The sequence below is a fragment of the Mustela erminea genome, chromosome 6 (genome assembly GCF_009829155.1).
Source record: "Mustela erminea isolate mMusErm1 chromosome 6, mMusErm1.Pri, whole genome shotgun sequence".
Classification (NCBI taxonomy): domain Eukaryota; kingdom Metazoa; phylum Chordata; class Mammalia; order Carnivora; family Mustelidae; genus Mustela; species Mustela erminea.
Window position 1 is genome coordinate 89,569,231 of NC_045619.1, and position 13,690 is coordinate 89,582,920.

The 13,690-nt window shown below is 42.8% G+C and overlaps 1 protein-coding gene and 1 long non-coding RNA gene across 2 annotated transcripts; one reads left to right on the forward strand and one right to left on the reverse strand.

Moving 5' to 3' along the window:
* Nucleotides 1–261: 261 nt before the first annotated feature.
* Nucleotides 262–5,724, reverse strand: LOC116593880. The gene is made up of 4 exons (XR_004286977.1): nucleotides 5,618–5,724; nucleotides 4,047–4,184; nucleotides 2,402–2,456; nucleotides 262–658 (listed from the first exon to the last, which is right to left on the reverse strand). It is a non-coding gene; the product is annotated as an uncharacterized LOC116593880 (long non-coding RNA).
* Nucleotides 5,725–7,331: 1,607 nt separating this feature from the next.
* Nucleotides 7,332–12,490, forward strand: LOC116593877 (E3 ubiquitin-protein ligase Hakai-like). The gene is given in 4 exon segments (XM_032348490.1): nucleotides 7,332–7,816; nucleotides 7,819–7,846; nucleotides 10,330–11,202; nucleotides 11,204–12,490. Coding segments are annotated over 4 exon segments (1,455 nt in total). The 5' UTR covers nucleotides 7,332–7,410; the 3' UTR covers nucleotides 11,352–12,490.
* The last annotated feature ends 1,200 nt before the right edge of the window (nucleotides 12,491–13,690 follow it).

Consider the following 13,690-nt stretch of genomic DNA (forward strand, 5'->3'; position numbering starts at 1 on the left):
GCTTCATCACAAGACTCCCTTGTCTGCCTTCCAGATGCCTTCCGAAAGTCGTTTCAAAAGGGGAGATTGTTTTGGAGCAATGGAAGTCCACTGGTATGACTATGGCTTTTTTTTTTTTTTTTTAAAGATTTTATTTATTTATTTGACAGAGAGAGACACAGGGAGAGAGGGAACACAAGCAGGATGAGTAGGAGAGGGAGAAGCAGGCTTCCTGCCAAGCAGGGAGCCCGATGCAGGGTTGGATCCCAGGACCCTGGGATCATGTCCTGAATTGAAGGCAGACTTAACAACGGAGACACCCAGGTGCCCCATGAGTATGGCTTTTAAATGGAGAGTTTGAAGAATGTGGAGAAGTACTGGTTTACTGGAGACAAATAGATTCTCCCCTCTTTATTACCATCCAGTCAGCACTTGGCCTTTGCCAGGTCTTTGGAACACTTAGTACATTCTCAATCCCTTTATCCTGTCAGGATGGAGAGTTGAGGACTATCAGAACCTTGCAGGAGAGTTGCAGGAGAGGGACTAATCTGGGGAGACTTTGTGGCCCCAGAGGTCCAGGAAAGGGGCTGGAATGCAGGTCTTTGGGCCGGGGGCTTGTTCTTGCAAGGTGTGGACGCAGAATTGAGAAGTATGATTGAATGGAAGTAACATTGGGCACCTGCAGAACAAGGAAATAACAGAGGTAAGGCAGAGCGGGGCAGTTGGTAGAAAGCTGAGGTAAATTGTGACAATGGCATTTGAAACAGGAAGAGATGGAGGTCATCGTGGTTGCCTGCTGTTCTGTGTCTTTGGATCATCAGAGGCAGTTCTAAAGTGTGGCCAGAACCTGAGGCAGGTCTACATCCTCCTCCATTTCCAGTCCTGGCTACACACTTCCTAACCCCCAGAGATGCTGGGCGTCGCGCCTGGCTGCATGGAGAGCCAATTTCCTCATGGAGGTTGATTGGACAAATAGGATTTTTATATTCTTGTTAATTCACGTGGGAGCCAGGGGCCTCAGGTGGCTGGAGGTTGAGGAAAGTTGCTGTCTGTGAGGTTTGCAGGAGGCAACTAGTTTTCTTTTCTGCTGAGATTCTAGGAACTCTGGAGGTCACTGCCCTGAAATGCACCCAGTTGGCCACAATTCCTGGTTCCCCACCAGTCCTCTGGATCTCTCCTGGGTAGAATTCCAACCTCTTCCTCACTTTCTTTTCTGAGTTAATGACAAGGAAGAAGCCAGCCCACTTGCCAAATGGGAGCACTGAACCTGGTCAGAGACTTAGAGACATTTGGCTCAGGAGGGTGTCAGGGAAAAGTCATTGCATCCATAGCCATCAGAATGGCAGAGAGAAGGGAGGCCAGTGGGTCAGGCTGAGGGTTTAAAGACAAGGTGGAAAGAGGAAGCCTTCCCTGTCTTATATTCTGAGGGTCGGGTTTCTGCTGTATCACTCATTCCCTGTGTTATGCCTTAGCTGTCCACCTTTCTCAATGTAGGTGCAGGGAGGATGGCTCTGCCTTTATCTGATTTCTCTGATACTTGTTTTTAAGACCTAATCCATAGACTTGATCTCCCTTCCCACTGGGAGAAATCCAACTTCCTTGTCAGTATCTGCATGGATTCTCAGAAGCTTCTGCTCTTTTGAGCCTTTTCTCTATGGTTTTCTTCCTGCTCAGCTGTGAGTATCATCGGAGTTTTGATTCTTGGGACTATTCTCTGTGCCCTCAGTACTCCCAGATTTGGGACACATCCCCTCTCTCTGAATTTTTCTGAGCAACACCAGCATACGTTTTTTGTCTTTGCTGAAAATTTGGGGCTTAATTCCAGCACAAATCCACTTTAATAGTGAGTATAAATTATCAGTGTTCCAAATTTCATTGGCCCTGACTGCCACAGGAAACCTCACACCATCTCTCAGCTCCCTAGATCTTCACTCTCTCCAGGTTATTATCTTTCCCCGTGCTCTTATTCATTCACCCTTTTGTCATTTCCTCACACCATCAGTGTTTATGGACAACTACCATGTCCACTGTGCCGGTGACACATTAAAGAGTTGAGCTCTCTTTGTCTCCTACCACGCAGGGAACCTTACCTTTCTCCATGGAGAATGCAAAACCCACTCCAGGCATACCGCCATTTTTACCATGGGTGTACACCACATTCCTTAGTGGGAGAGAAAACTTCATATTCTGAGATACATCACAACAAACTACAACTCTGTGAAGCACTATTCCTCTATTCTGACCCTTTATCCTGTGAGTTGTTAACTCTGTAGTGAATAGAAGCTTAATTCTGACTTTACAGTGCCAATGGCTGCAGAAGATAGAATGACCCTTGCAGATGTGATAAACAGGGGAGGAACTGGTTTCCTTCTCTCAGTGAAATAAGGAACAGACCAACTGTTACTTGGTTGCTTTCCTTTACCTTCTGTGTGTTCTATCCAAGAGCCCAGTTCTTCCAAAGGAATTCCTTGTAAGCACTGCAAATAAAGATACTTTGTTTTAAATGTTCTCCTTTGGCTCTGAGTTCTCTAGTTTTCTTTTGACATGGTTTCTTTTGGCATTACCCAAAGCCTACTGAAATTATTCTCTTCTGCACACAAAAATGTGCAGCTTGATAAATTATGCCATTATATTGCAGGGTGTGAGGTCTATAGCCACTTATTTTTGTTACAAATTATTCTATAATAAGAATGATGTAGGGGGCATCTGGGTGGCTCTGTGGGATAAGCGTCTGACTCTTGATTTGGGCTCAGGTCGTGATCTTGGGATTGTGAGATCGAGCCCCATGTCGGTCCACCCTGGTGGGCATGGAGCTTGCTTGGGATTCTCTCTCTCCCTCTGCCACCCCTCCCCCCCACTGCTCACATGCACACGTGTTCTCTCTCTTTCTCAAAAAAAGAAAAAAAGAAAAAGAAGAAAGAAAAAAGAATGACATAATTAATTTCGTTTGTGTGTATGAGGAGGCCCTGGGGAGAAGGAGGAGGGTCCCACTTGAAGGCTGAGCTGATTCCCTGGGCAACAGCGGACCCTTTGGTCCCTGCTGGTGGTGACACCCTGAGTCCAAGTGTCAGACATGCATGCACCCCTCCTCCTCCCACCACCCTACCCAAGCTTTCTGGTGAACTGCCACGCCGAAACCAGGCCTGGCTAGCTGATCTGCCATCATGAGTTTAAGGGAGGCAGCATTTGGCTATATCATTGATTGATGTTTCTGGTGGTGGAAGGGAGGAGAGTTCTTTAGAATGAACATAGGCCAGAGACGAGGGAGGTTGAAAACCCAGGTGGGGCCCTTGCGGCTTGGGCCAGTTGTTTCAGGAGCCCCGGCAGCAGGTTCAGGAGGTAGGAGGTGGCCTGGACAGCCTGTGGGTCATGCCAATGAGCACTCCCCAGGAGGGTCAGGATTCTGTCAGCTGGCCTGTTCGAATCCTGGGTTTTTGTTTTTTAATTCCTCATTTATTTTCCTTAAATGAAATCATGCTGAACATTCTGGACAACTTCTGCTGGGCTAAAGGAACTAAACAAGAAGTATTTTTCCATGCATGAGCCAGGGGGGATTTCATGGGCCCGAATGAGGTGAGACGGTGGTGACAGTCTCTAGAACAATCAATGAGAACATTTTCTGGTCTGGCTGCTTCCCTTCTCTCTTCCAGCATAAAACTTGTACTTAAAGTTTCTGAATTTAGAGTTAAGAAAAGAGGACAATTTTTATATCCAGGGATAATTTACAGGCCGAGTCTCCAAAGAGGGTCAGGAGTGTGGGGAATGGTGAGAAAACTAGCCCTCTTCAGGTAGAGCATCTGGATGAGAACTAGGAGTGGTAGAAAGGGACCCACAGGGTAGGATGGTTTCTGTCAGAACTGTGGACACATTCTGGGTCTGGATGGGTCTTCGCTAGGGCCCCAACCTTGTTTTCCATATCTATTAAGCAGAGTCACTGGTACTACCTCCTGTCCCTTTGTCTTAGGATGTTTTTCACTCCTGCCATTGCTGATTCTTACAAGCAATGAGTTTCTGGCCCCTGGTTGGATCGCATCTCTGGACAGCATCTTGTCACATGTCTAGTTCACCTTTGGTCTGTGAGTGTTATTCCTTGTGGTCCTTTTTGCTGAGTGGCTGGGAGAGCCTGGATTCTTCTCACAGCTTTGCCAGTGGCACTGTGGGTCTCCTTAGAAAGCCACCATCCCTCCTTTGGCTTCTGCCCCCTCCTGCATTAAACAAGGTGTTACCATTAGATCTCCTCTAGACCCTCACCAGTGCCCAGCATCCCGGTGAGTGGGTTGGCCCCTCCCCAGGTCTCCCAGGTCTCTCTGGCTGATGCTAGACTGCCTGCCACGGGGCTAGAACCCTGCTCGAGTGAAAGTTCCCTTTTCAGGGAGGATTCTGAGTCCATGCTTTGGACCGACAGTGTTCACACCTCTTGTCCCCCTGCCCCTCTTCCACAGGCCCAGGACAATTTTGCCTGAGAGAAACACTGGGTTAAGGACAGTTTTCTATCAAATTTGTGTGTTTTCTGCTTCTCCCAGGTCCAAGAGTCCATTCTGATGATGGGGAGGCTGCCTTCTGAGAGAATGAGGAATGGGTCGTTTTGAGGGATGCAGTCCCAGCAAGGTCAGGAGTTGCCGGAGCAGCCATAGCACAGCAGGGGGCGCTGTGGGAGCAGCCTGATGGTCCCCACCGCCCTCCTTTCCCTCCAGAAGTGTCTCAGCCATCCTTGCCTAATTCAGACCCTTTTTCATCCACCCTGTCCAGCCCCTTACCTGTTTTTCATTTTCGTAATTCCCCAGCGCCCTTACATGGAAGGTACTTGGTGTGTGTTTGTCAAATGAATGTGTAATGGTAAGAAACATAAATCTCTCCCGGGTTCTTACCTTCTCTGGGTAAAGAGAGATGCCCTGACCCCAGCGGGTCAGCTGTGCTTCCCTTTCCTTGACAGGGGACCGAGGTCTCACTCTAAGGCCTGCTGCTTCCAAGTGGCCAGAAGCCATGAAGTGAGTGGTGTTGAGTCCTGAGCGGCAGTCTTAAATCTCTGCTCTCTGTGCAGGTTTTGTTCTTTATCTGACCAAATCCCAGGGAACTCCACTCAACTCCGGGATATTCTTGAGAGGGAGGCTCACAGACAGGGGTTGGCAAGCCGCAAACCAGGACCAGGCACTGGAGGGAAGGTGGGAATGTCCTCCTATGGCCTCTGATGGGATAACCAAGAAACTGAGGTTCTGGAAGACCTGGTGACCTGGGCCAGCATATCATTCCCTTCTCTAGGTGGTTTTGGGGCTCCATGTCGGGGGTGGGGCCTGATGTGAAGGAGAGTGGGGCTAGGGCCTGAGCTCTGTAGCCTGGTTCCTTGGTGAAAGAAGCCAGACTGCTGAAAAGAAAAGGGTATATATTCCTGAGTAAGGAATGTGTGTAGGCAGCATGCATGTCCCTTGCTCAGGGCAGTGAGTTCCATCCCCTCCTATCTATCATCGCTGTCACCTCCCAAGTCCAGAATGCTCAAACTCTCCTTTGTACTATGACAATAACCTCCTGGTTGGTCTCCTGCCTCCATTCTTTCTGCCTATGGTTTTGCCAGAAATAGCTTTTGAAAAAGCATATTAAGTCATGTTAGCTTTTACTTTCAACATCTTTGTCAAGCCATTACCAGCAAGATGAAGTTTAATCTTCTTAGCCATAAGCCCACTCTCTTTCAGATTTTCATCAGGCTTTTTGATGGCAATGCTTTGCGCAAGAGAAAAATGGGGGCACCTGGCTGGCTCAGTCCATGGAACATGTGACTCTTGGTCTTAGGGTCGTGGGTTTGAGCCCCACATTGGATGTAGAGATTACGTAAATAGAATAAAATCTGAAAAAAAAAAATGGGAGTAACATATTTAAGACTCCAAGGAAAGAAAATGCAAGCCAAAGATTTTATATTACTATTATCAATGTGCCTGTCCTGAGGAATCTGCTAGAGAGTGAGCTTCAGACAATCAGAATGACTAGAGAGATCTCACCAGAAGGAATGGTGGCAAGCATTAAAAATACAGTTACGTGTAGAATTAAAAGTAAATGAGAGTCTAAAAGGCAAGGACAGCATGAGCTGTTATGTATTCAGTCAACTGGGATATGGGGCTGTGAGAATAAGAAGAGAATGCAGGCAATTTAAAAACACATTCTGAGTATTGGAGGTGGTGGTATTAATAGTTATTTTCAGGCTATTATTATATAATGTCAGATAATGTAAATCATGGACCTGTTCAACCATCCTGTGTTTTAAGAATTAGAAATAATTTTTTCCCCCTCAGGACAACAACTTGCTGGGATTTTTATTGGGATAACATTGAATCTATAGATCGATTTGGAGATAATAGACAGCTTTTTAATATTGAGTCTCTCCACTCACAAACATGATCCGTCCCTTCATTTATTAATATTTTTGAACTAGTAATAAAATATTAATAATGTTTTGTAGCTTCTGTGTAGAGCATTTTCCTGAGGCTCATTCCTACAATCCTAACTTTTTGATGCTATTGTAAATGCTATTTGTAGATTTCATTTTCTAATTGTTCCCTTCTTGTATGTATGTATAGTGTATATATATATATATATACACACACACATATATATACACACAATAGATTTTTCTTTTATATATATTTATATATATATATACATATACACAATTTATATATATAATTGATTTATATATTTATATGTATTATAATTGATATATATATATATATACATATATATATACACACACACACACAATTGATTTTTCTAAGTTGAATTTATATCCAATGACCTTGCTCAAATTACTTAATGATCTGATGGCAAGTTCTTTGGGATTTTTCTACATCTACAATTGTGTTGTGATCATGTTGTGTGGGGGTGATGACAGTTTCATTCCTTCCTTTCCAATTCTTACGTTTTTTTTTCTTGCCTTTTTGTAGTGGCTAGGGCATCTAGTGCCATATGGACAGACATGGCAAAATCAGGTATTCTTGATCTCAGGTGGAAAACTTTCATTAATTCACCCCATCAGTATCATCTTTAAAGTAGGTCTTTTAAAAAAGATACTCTAGGAGGCGGGCAGCCGCCTTACCTGCCGCGAGCTTATTCCTCCGGCTACTACTGCTCTCCCGCTCCCCTGCTTCCGTGGGTCTCCCTTCCGTAGTTAAAGGCTATTCTCTCTTGAAGCACCCGAGGAGAAGGCTCAGCAACCTGGACTTGGAAGCTCTTTGCTTAACCTGTTTGTCCCCCTCTCCCCGAACTATGCCTGACTCCCTCACCGAAGTTGGGTAGTGGATAAGAGAGCAGGAAACCCGGGGAGGCCAAAGCCGCGGCAACTTGGTCGCACTTCCACTTCACGGGCTCGGGAAGGTAGAGCGCACGCGCTCCCTGCGACTCCGGCGCGGTTGACTTCCGCTCCCACTGTGCCCTGCGAGCCGAATCATGGATCACACTGATAATGAGTTACAAGGCACTAATAGTTCCGGATCGTTGGGTGGTCTTGATGTTCGAAGACGCATTCCTATAAAGCTCATCTCCAAACAAGGGAATAAAACCAAAACCGCACCTCGAGCTCCAAGGACTATAAACAGGATGCCTGCAAAGGCTCCACCTGGGGATGAAGGATTTGGTTATAATGAAGAAGAACGGTATGACTCTAAAGGGGGTGAACTGTTTGGAAATCAGAGAAGATTTCTTGGACACCTTTTTTGGGACTTCCAGATAAACATCTTAGGTGAAAAGGATGATACACCAGTTCATTTCTGTGACAAATGTGGATTGCCTATTAAAATCTATGGGCGAATGATTCCATGCAAGCATGTTTTTTGCTATGACTGTGCTATTTTACATGAAAAAAAGGAGATAAGATGTGTCCAGGGTAAGATTATCATTACATTTTTAAATAATAAAGCTTGTGATGGGATGAATTGTAAACTAGGTTAAAGGTCAGGGTATGATGTAAATCAGCAGCAGGATATCAAGTATGCAGACATGGCTCATCTTTCTTGGTGAGCCCAGAGTAGCTCTTAGCCTTCCCCTTAGGATAGGGCTAGGAAGCTATTATCTGTCAATTCAGATTCGCCAAAACAAATACATTTGTCATCATAGAATTAGTGTTATAAATCAAAAGAGTTTTTTTGTTTGTTTGGTTTTTTTTTCCCCTGATGGCACATTATAGAGGTAGTATCAACCAGTGATTGAGCCCAGAGACTTTGGAATTAGAATTCCTGACTTCATATCCCTATTCAGCCACTTATTAGCTATGTGACAGGTTGTTTCTTCATCTGTAACATGGAGCTAATAATAGTATCTACCTCCCTGTGTTGTTAGAACTAAACTAGTATTGAATATATAGTACCTAGTATATAATAAGTGCTATGTTAAGTATAAGCTCTTATTTATTGCCTTCAAATCTTATTTATGTCTCGAGTACATCTTAGGACACCATCATGGCATCAGCTCAGACAAGTTATGAAGAAGATCTAGAGGTATTGGTTGATATTGATCCAGTTTGGGATGGTCTTGAAAGATCCAGAATAAATTCTATCCATTGATAGAAGGCTTGAGAAAGCTTTGTGACAGACTTCCTTGGAACAACTGTAGGCTTCTGAGATTTTATGACCTGTGTCAGAAGCTAGCCCAAGATTGGAAATATTGGTTCAGAACAGAATTATGGATAGTTGTAGGAGGATTGGCATCACTGAGAGAGAAAGGGTGATTCACTAAGTCTTCTAATATTAATAGTTAAAAGGAATTTAGTCTTCGAAATATTAAGAGTAACTCCCTAGTAAGCACCTCACTGGTTGGCCCTTAGCTATTAGAGAACATAAGCCTCTTTGGCTTATCAGACTCAAATCAGGAAGTGAAGAAATGGAAATCCAAGTTAATATGAATACCATACACTGTTGCTTTTAAGCATCACCCAAAACAAAGTGCCTTACATCCTGTTACTGTAGAGGTACTTCTGAGTTTGTAGCAGATTAGAAGCAAAAAAAGAACTGTGCCGAATGGCCACTTATGGGAAACCTACTGGGTTTAAGGAGTGCCAGCCAGCCTGACAGCAAGGATGGAAGTGTAGGCACAACTCAAACTCAAGAGTGTAGAGCCATTTAATTTCTTCTCAGATGACCCAGCACACACACTCCGCAATTGTGGCTTGTATCTGTGCATACGTAGTGCTGAATCACTGGTTCATTGTTTTATTTATCCTAGAATATTCTTCTCTGAGTAGGGCAAAGTAGATTAAAAAAACCATGGTGAGTCAGGTAGAATGCATGTTTAAACCCCATGGTGCAGATGAAGAAATAAACAAAAAGATTAAAAAACCTCTCCCAAGTTTACAGAGCCAATGCTTGACCCTACTTCTTCTGATACCTGGTTCAGTCCTTTTTTCCTGTTTGAAAAAAACTCCAAACGCAAGTGTGGATTAAATACAGTGAATGAAAAAGAGTTATAATTTTGACCCTGAGTCAGTAAGAATGAGTTAAATTTAGTGCTTAAAGTTTAGAAGGGAGTGTGTAATACTTTTAGTAGTGAAATTGTCTGGTAATTCTTCCTTAAGAGACTCTGGATAAGTCAGGGTTTGAACTGAAGTTGTTGACAGTTTTGAATGTTAGGAGCCCTGATGAGTAGGGTGATCGTACTCGTTTGGATGGTCCTCATAGCATCGTCTACGTCATACTGTTTGCTCAGCATGTGCTTACTGTTCAGTAAATACTAAATAAGTTTGGATTCCATGACTATGACAGATCTTCGGTTTATTCCTTCTGCATATTTTTGCAAATGGATGCAAAGCATAGAGTTGTTTGAGACAACAAGATCATTCGAGGTCTTAGGAAGACTAGGTCTTTTCCTTTTTTTTTTTTAATATATATATAATTTTTAAATTTTTTTATAAACATATAATGTTATTATTAGCCCCAGAGGTACAGGTCTGTGAATCGCCAGGTTTACGCACTTCGCAGCACTCACCATAGCACGTACCTTCCCCTATGTTTATAACCCCACCACCCTCTAGCTACCCCTTTACCCTGTGGCAACCCTCAGTTTGTTTTGTGAGATTAAGAGTCTCTTATAGTTTAAGACTAGGTCTTTTCTTAAAACATACTCTGTTTGATGAGCACTTGTAATGTTTTGTTGTAGTAAGAGTTCTGAGTTTGGTGGAAAAGCTGACGCTTAATAGGGAACAGACCACAGAGTGGGAGAGATTAAAGGTTCACTTACAGTAACTATAGCTTTTAATCGTGCACTTCTGCAGTGTTTTCCACAACTGATTTTAGAAACAGGCGTAGCTGTGAAGTTACGTGCGTTGTTTTTATAGTCTGCTTTCAGTAAATCGTTTTTTTCCCCCTTCTAATTTAGCTGTAGTGATCCTGTGCAGCGAATCGAGCAGTGTACGCGAGGTTCTCTCTTCATGTGTAGCATTGTTCAAGGGTGCAAGAGAACGTACTTGTCTCAGAGGGACTTACAGGCTCATATCAACCACCGCCACATGAGAGCTGGAAAACCTGTTACCCGTGCTTCGCTCGAAAGCGTCCATCCTCCTATTGCCCCACCGCCAGCCGAAATCCCCGATCGCTTTATAATGCCGCCAGACAAGCACCATATGAGCCATATCCCGCCAAAGCAGCACATCATGATGCCACCACCCCCTTTGCAGCACGTGCCGCACGAGCACTATACTCAGCCACACGAGGACATCCGTGCTCCTCCTGCAGAGCTGTCCATGGCTCCACCTCCACCTCACTCGGTCAGTCAGGAAACCTTTTGTATTTCAACAAGAAAACACAGCAATCTAATAACTGTCCCTATTCAGGATGACTCAAATTCAGGTGCTAGAGAACTACCACCTCCTGCCCCAGCACCTGCTCACCACCATCCTGAATATCAGGGCCAACCAGTGGTATCGCACCCGCATCATATTATGCCTCCACAGCAACATTACCCACCACCCCCACCTCCTCCACCACCAATCAGCCATCCAATGCCACATCCTCCCCAGGCTGCAGGTACTCCTCACTTGGTGTATAGCCAAGCTCCACCTCCACCAATGACCTCTGCTCCACCACCAATCACCCCTCCCCCTGGACATATTATTGCCCAGATGCCACCTTATATGAACCATCCTCCTCCAGGACCTCCCCCACCTCAGCATGGTGGTCCGCCTGTAACCGCACCCCCTCCTCACCATTACAATCCTAACTCTTTACCCCAGTTCAGTGAAGATCAAGGAACTCCCACAACCAGGGGGAATGAGTCCTGATATATGGCCTGCACCGAGAGGGCCACCTCCTCCTCCACGAATGCAGGGTCCGCCTTCTCAAACCCCACTTCCTGGACCACATCATCCAGATCAGACAAGATATAGACCGTATTACCAATGATTAATAGTACTTTGAACTGAAGATATGATGAGGAAAAACAAAAACTTATGTATAGTCAATCTTTTAATTAAGCTTTGACTGTTTGGGGGAAGGAAGAGTACCTCTTACTGAGGTGACCGCAAAACATTTAGGGTCTTGTCTCTTAAAATGGTTTTAAATCTTGACCTTAGGATTGACTTCAAGTACTATACCGTAGTGCAGATGAGTGGCTCAGTTGAGCACAGCTACGTTTTAACAACTTTGTTCCCCTAGTGTGGTAAATTGACCCAGAGGTGACCATTTGTAAAAAATTTGAGAAGAATTTTTCATTGTTCCACTTCTAAAAATACGGCTTTTGTTAAATCCAACATTTAGTTTTTCTTGTGATACATTTTGTTAACCTGTGTAAGAGGATAAAATTTCAAAATGGTTGTAAAAATGCTATTTTTATGTGAATTTAAGTGCAGCCACATACTGTTTTTTAAAACCATATGTTTTACCACTAATTTCCCAAAGTTACAATAAAATCCTAAAAGTAAAAATCTACTAGAATTTACTGTAAGGCAGACTGTTAAATGGTAGAGAATTATTTCACATTTTAGGCACTGAAATTTTGAGGTATATTAAATATATAATGCACTTCACTTGGATGCCTTTTTGTTTTTAGGCAGCCTCAGGAGCACCAAAATACATTGGAATTCCATATTTATGTTCGTAATATTAAAAGGCATTAGTAGTTATTTGGAAAGATACGGCCAAAGCAATTGACTCTACAGGCTCCAAGCTATTGGGGGATACTGTTACTCGTTAATTCTTTCTACCAAATGGTGGGAATCACATAATGCACCACATTTACTAATCTTAAGTAACATTATTTTATAGAACTGTTTAAAACTGTGTTATCTAGATGAAGTGTGTTCTACTCTGCTCATTGTCTTAAACTTAAATATTTAGGGCTGAATAGGCTTTGTATAATTCCTCATTTCCTGGTAGAGTTTGATCTGTGCTTTGAGTGGGTTCTTGTCTGTTGGGTTTTAAAGTACAATTTGAATGCCATCGAGGAATACTGTATTAATGAAGGACGTTCTTGTAATCACAAACTTGCGTTGCTCAGGTTTCATTACTGTGTGATAAGGTTTTTTCTCTAACTTGAAATTTTAAAAGTGTTAATTATTTCCTATTCCTTTCATTGGTTAAGCCCTATAAAATTTAGAACGTTTTAAAAGGGAGTCAACAGTGCAGACCACCAGACGATTTTGTATTGGAGAAAAGTGATGACTAAATTGTGAATTTCAGAGCTTTATAAGGTGCCTTTAGAGTCAGCTTTTGCATTATAGGGGCTTGTTACAGTCCAGCTAAGATGACCACTTAATGTTTTATACAGATCTCGTATGTATAAATCAATACTCTTAGGATATTATTTTATATCCTTTGAATAAACCCCTGTGAAGTATTTCCTCCCCCCTAAAATGGTGCATAATATAAACATGAAAAATGTAGTATGCAGATATCATTTATAACTAGTTTGTAGTGCATAAATTTAGAACACTTCTTTTTGACAAAGGGTGAACTGATGGCTAATTTACCATTTAATTCTGTCAGATACAAGCAGAAAACAGTTTCTCATCTTGGATCATCAGATGCAGAGGCGTCTATGAATTTAGAGCTGAAGTTAGAGATGATATCAATGATCATTTCAACCTTGACCAGCTGAAAATAATGAATATGCTTTTTTTTAAGTTAATGGAGTGATTTTTCACATCTAGCAGTTTCAGAGTCCAGTGTTAATGCAATAGATGTAGTGAGAAATTCTTGTTACTAGAAGCGTGGGAGTGAAGTATGAACTAGTGTGAAATGGTGGTGGTGAGTGCTTCTATCATATTACTGTAGGTACTTGGACTGGTGCAAACTTGATTCCTTTTCATGCCCCTGTTTAGGAGCTGTTAAAATATTACTGTTGAAAACCCAATACCATTCTTTGTTTCTTGTGATAAGAAGATAGCCAACATTCACTTCAGAGCTTTTCAACTTTCTCTAAGGAGCTCTCCTGTTTTTACTGAAATTCACTAGAGCTGAACGTGGTATGAAACCACTCAGCCTATGTATTGGACAAAACAGTTAGTATCATGATAAACTTCCACATGTTTAAGAGAATTCTCATAGACTTTAAAAATGATTTCTTTTCAGTTAGGTTTAAAAAATATGTGTTATGCAGGGAGGCAGATCAGATGAATGTGTTGCAGCAGACAAAATTTTTAAATGGTGTTAGACTTGAATTCATCCAGTTATTGTTTGAATGAGGGTGGGTGGGTAGAAGGATAACAAAATTACTGTTAGTGTTTCTTTCCTTAAGGAAAAAG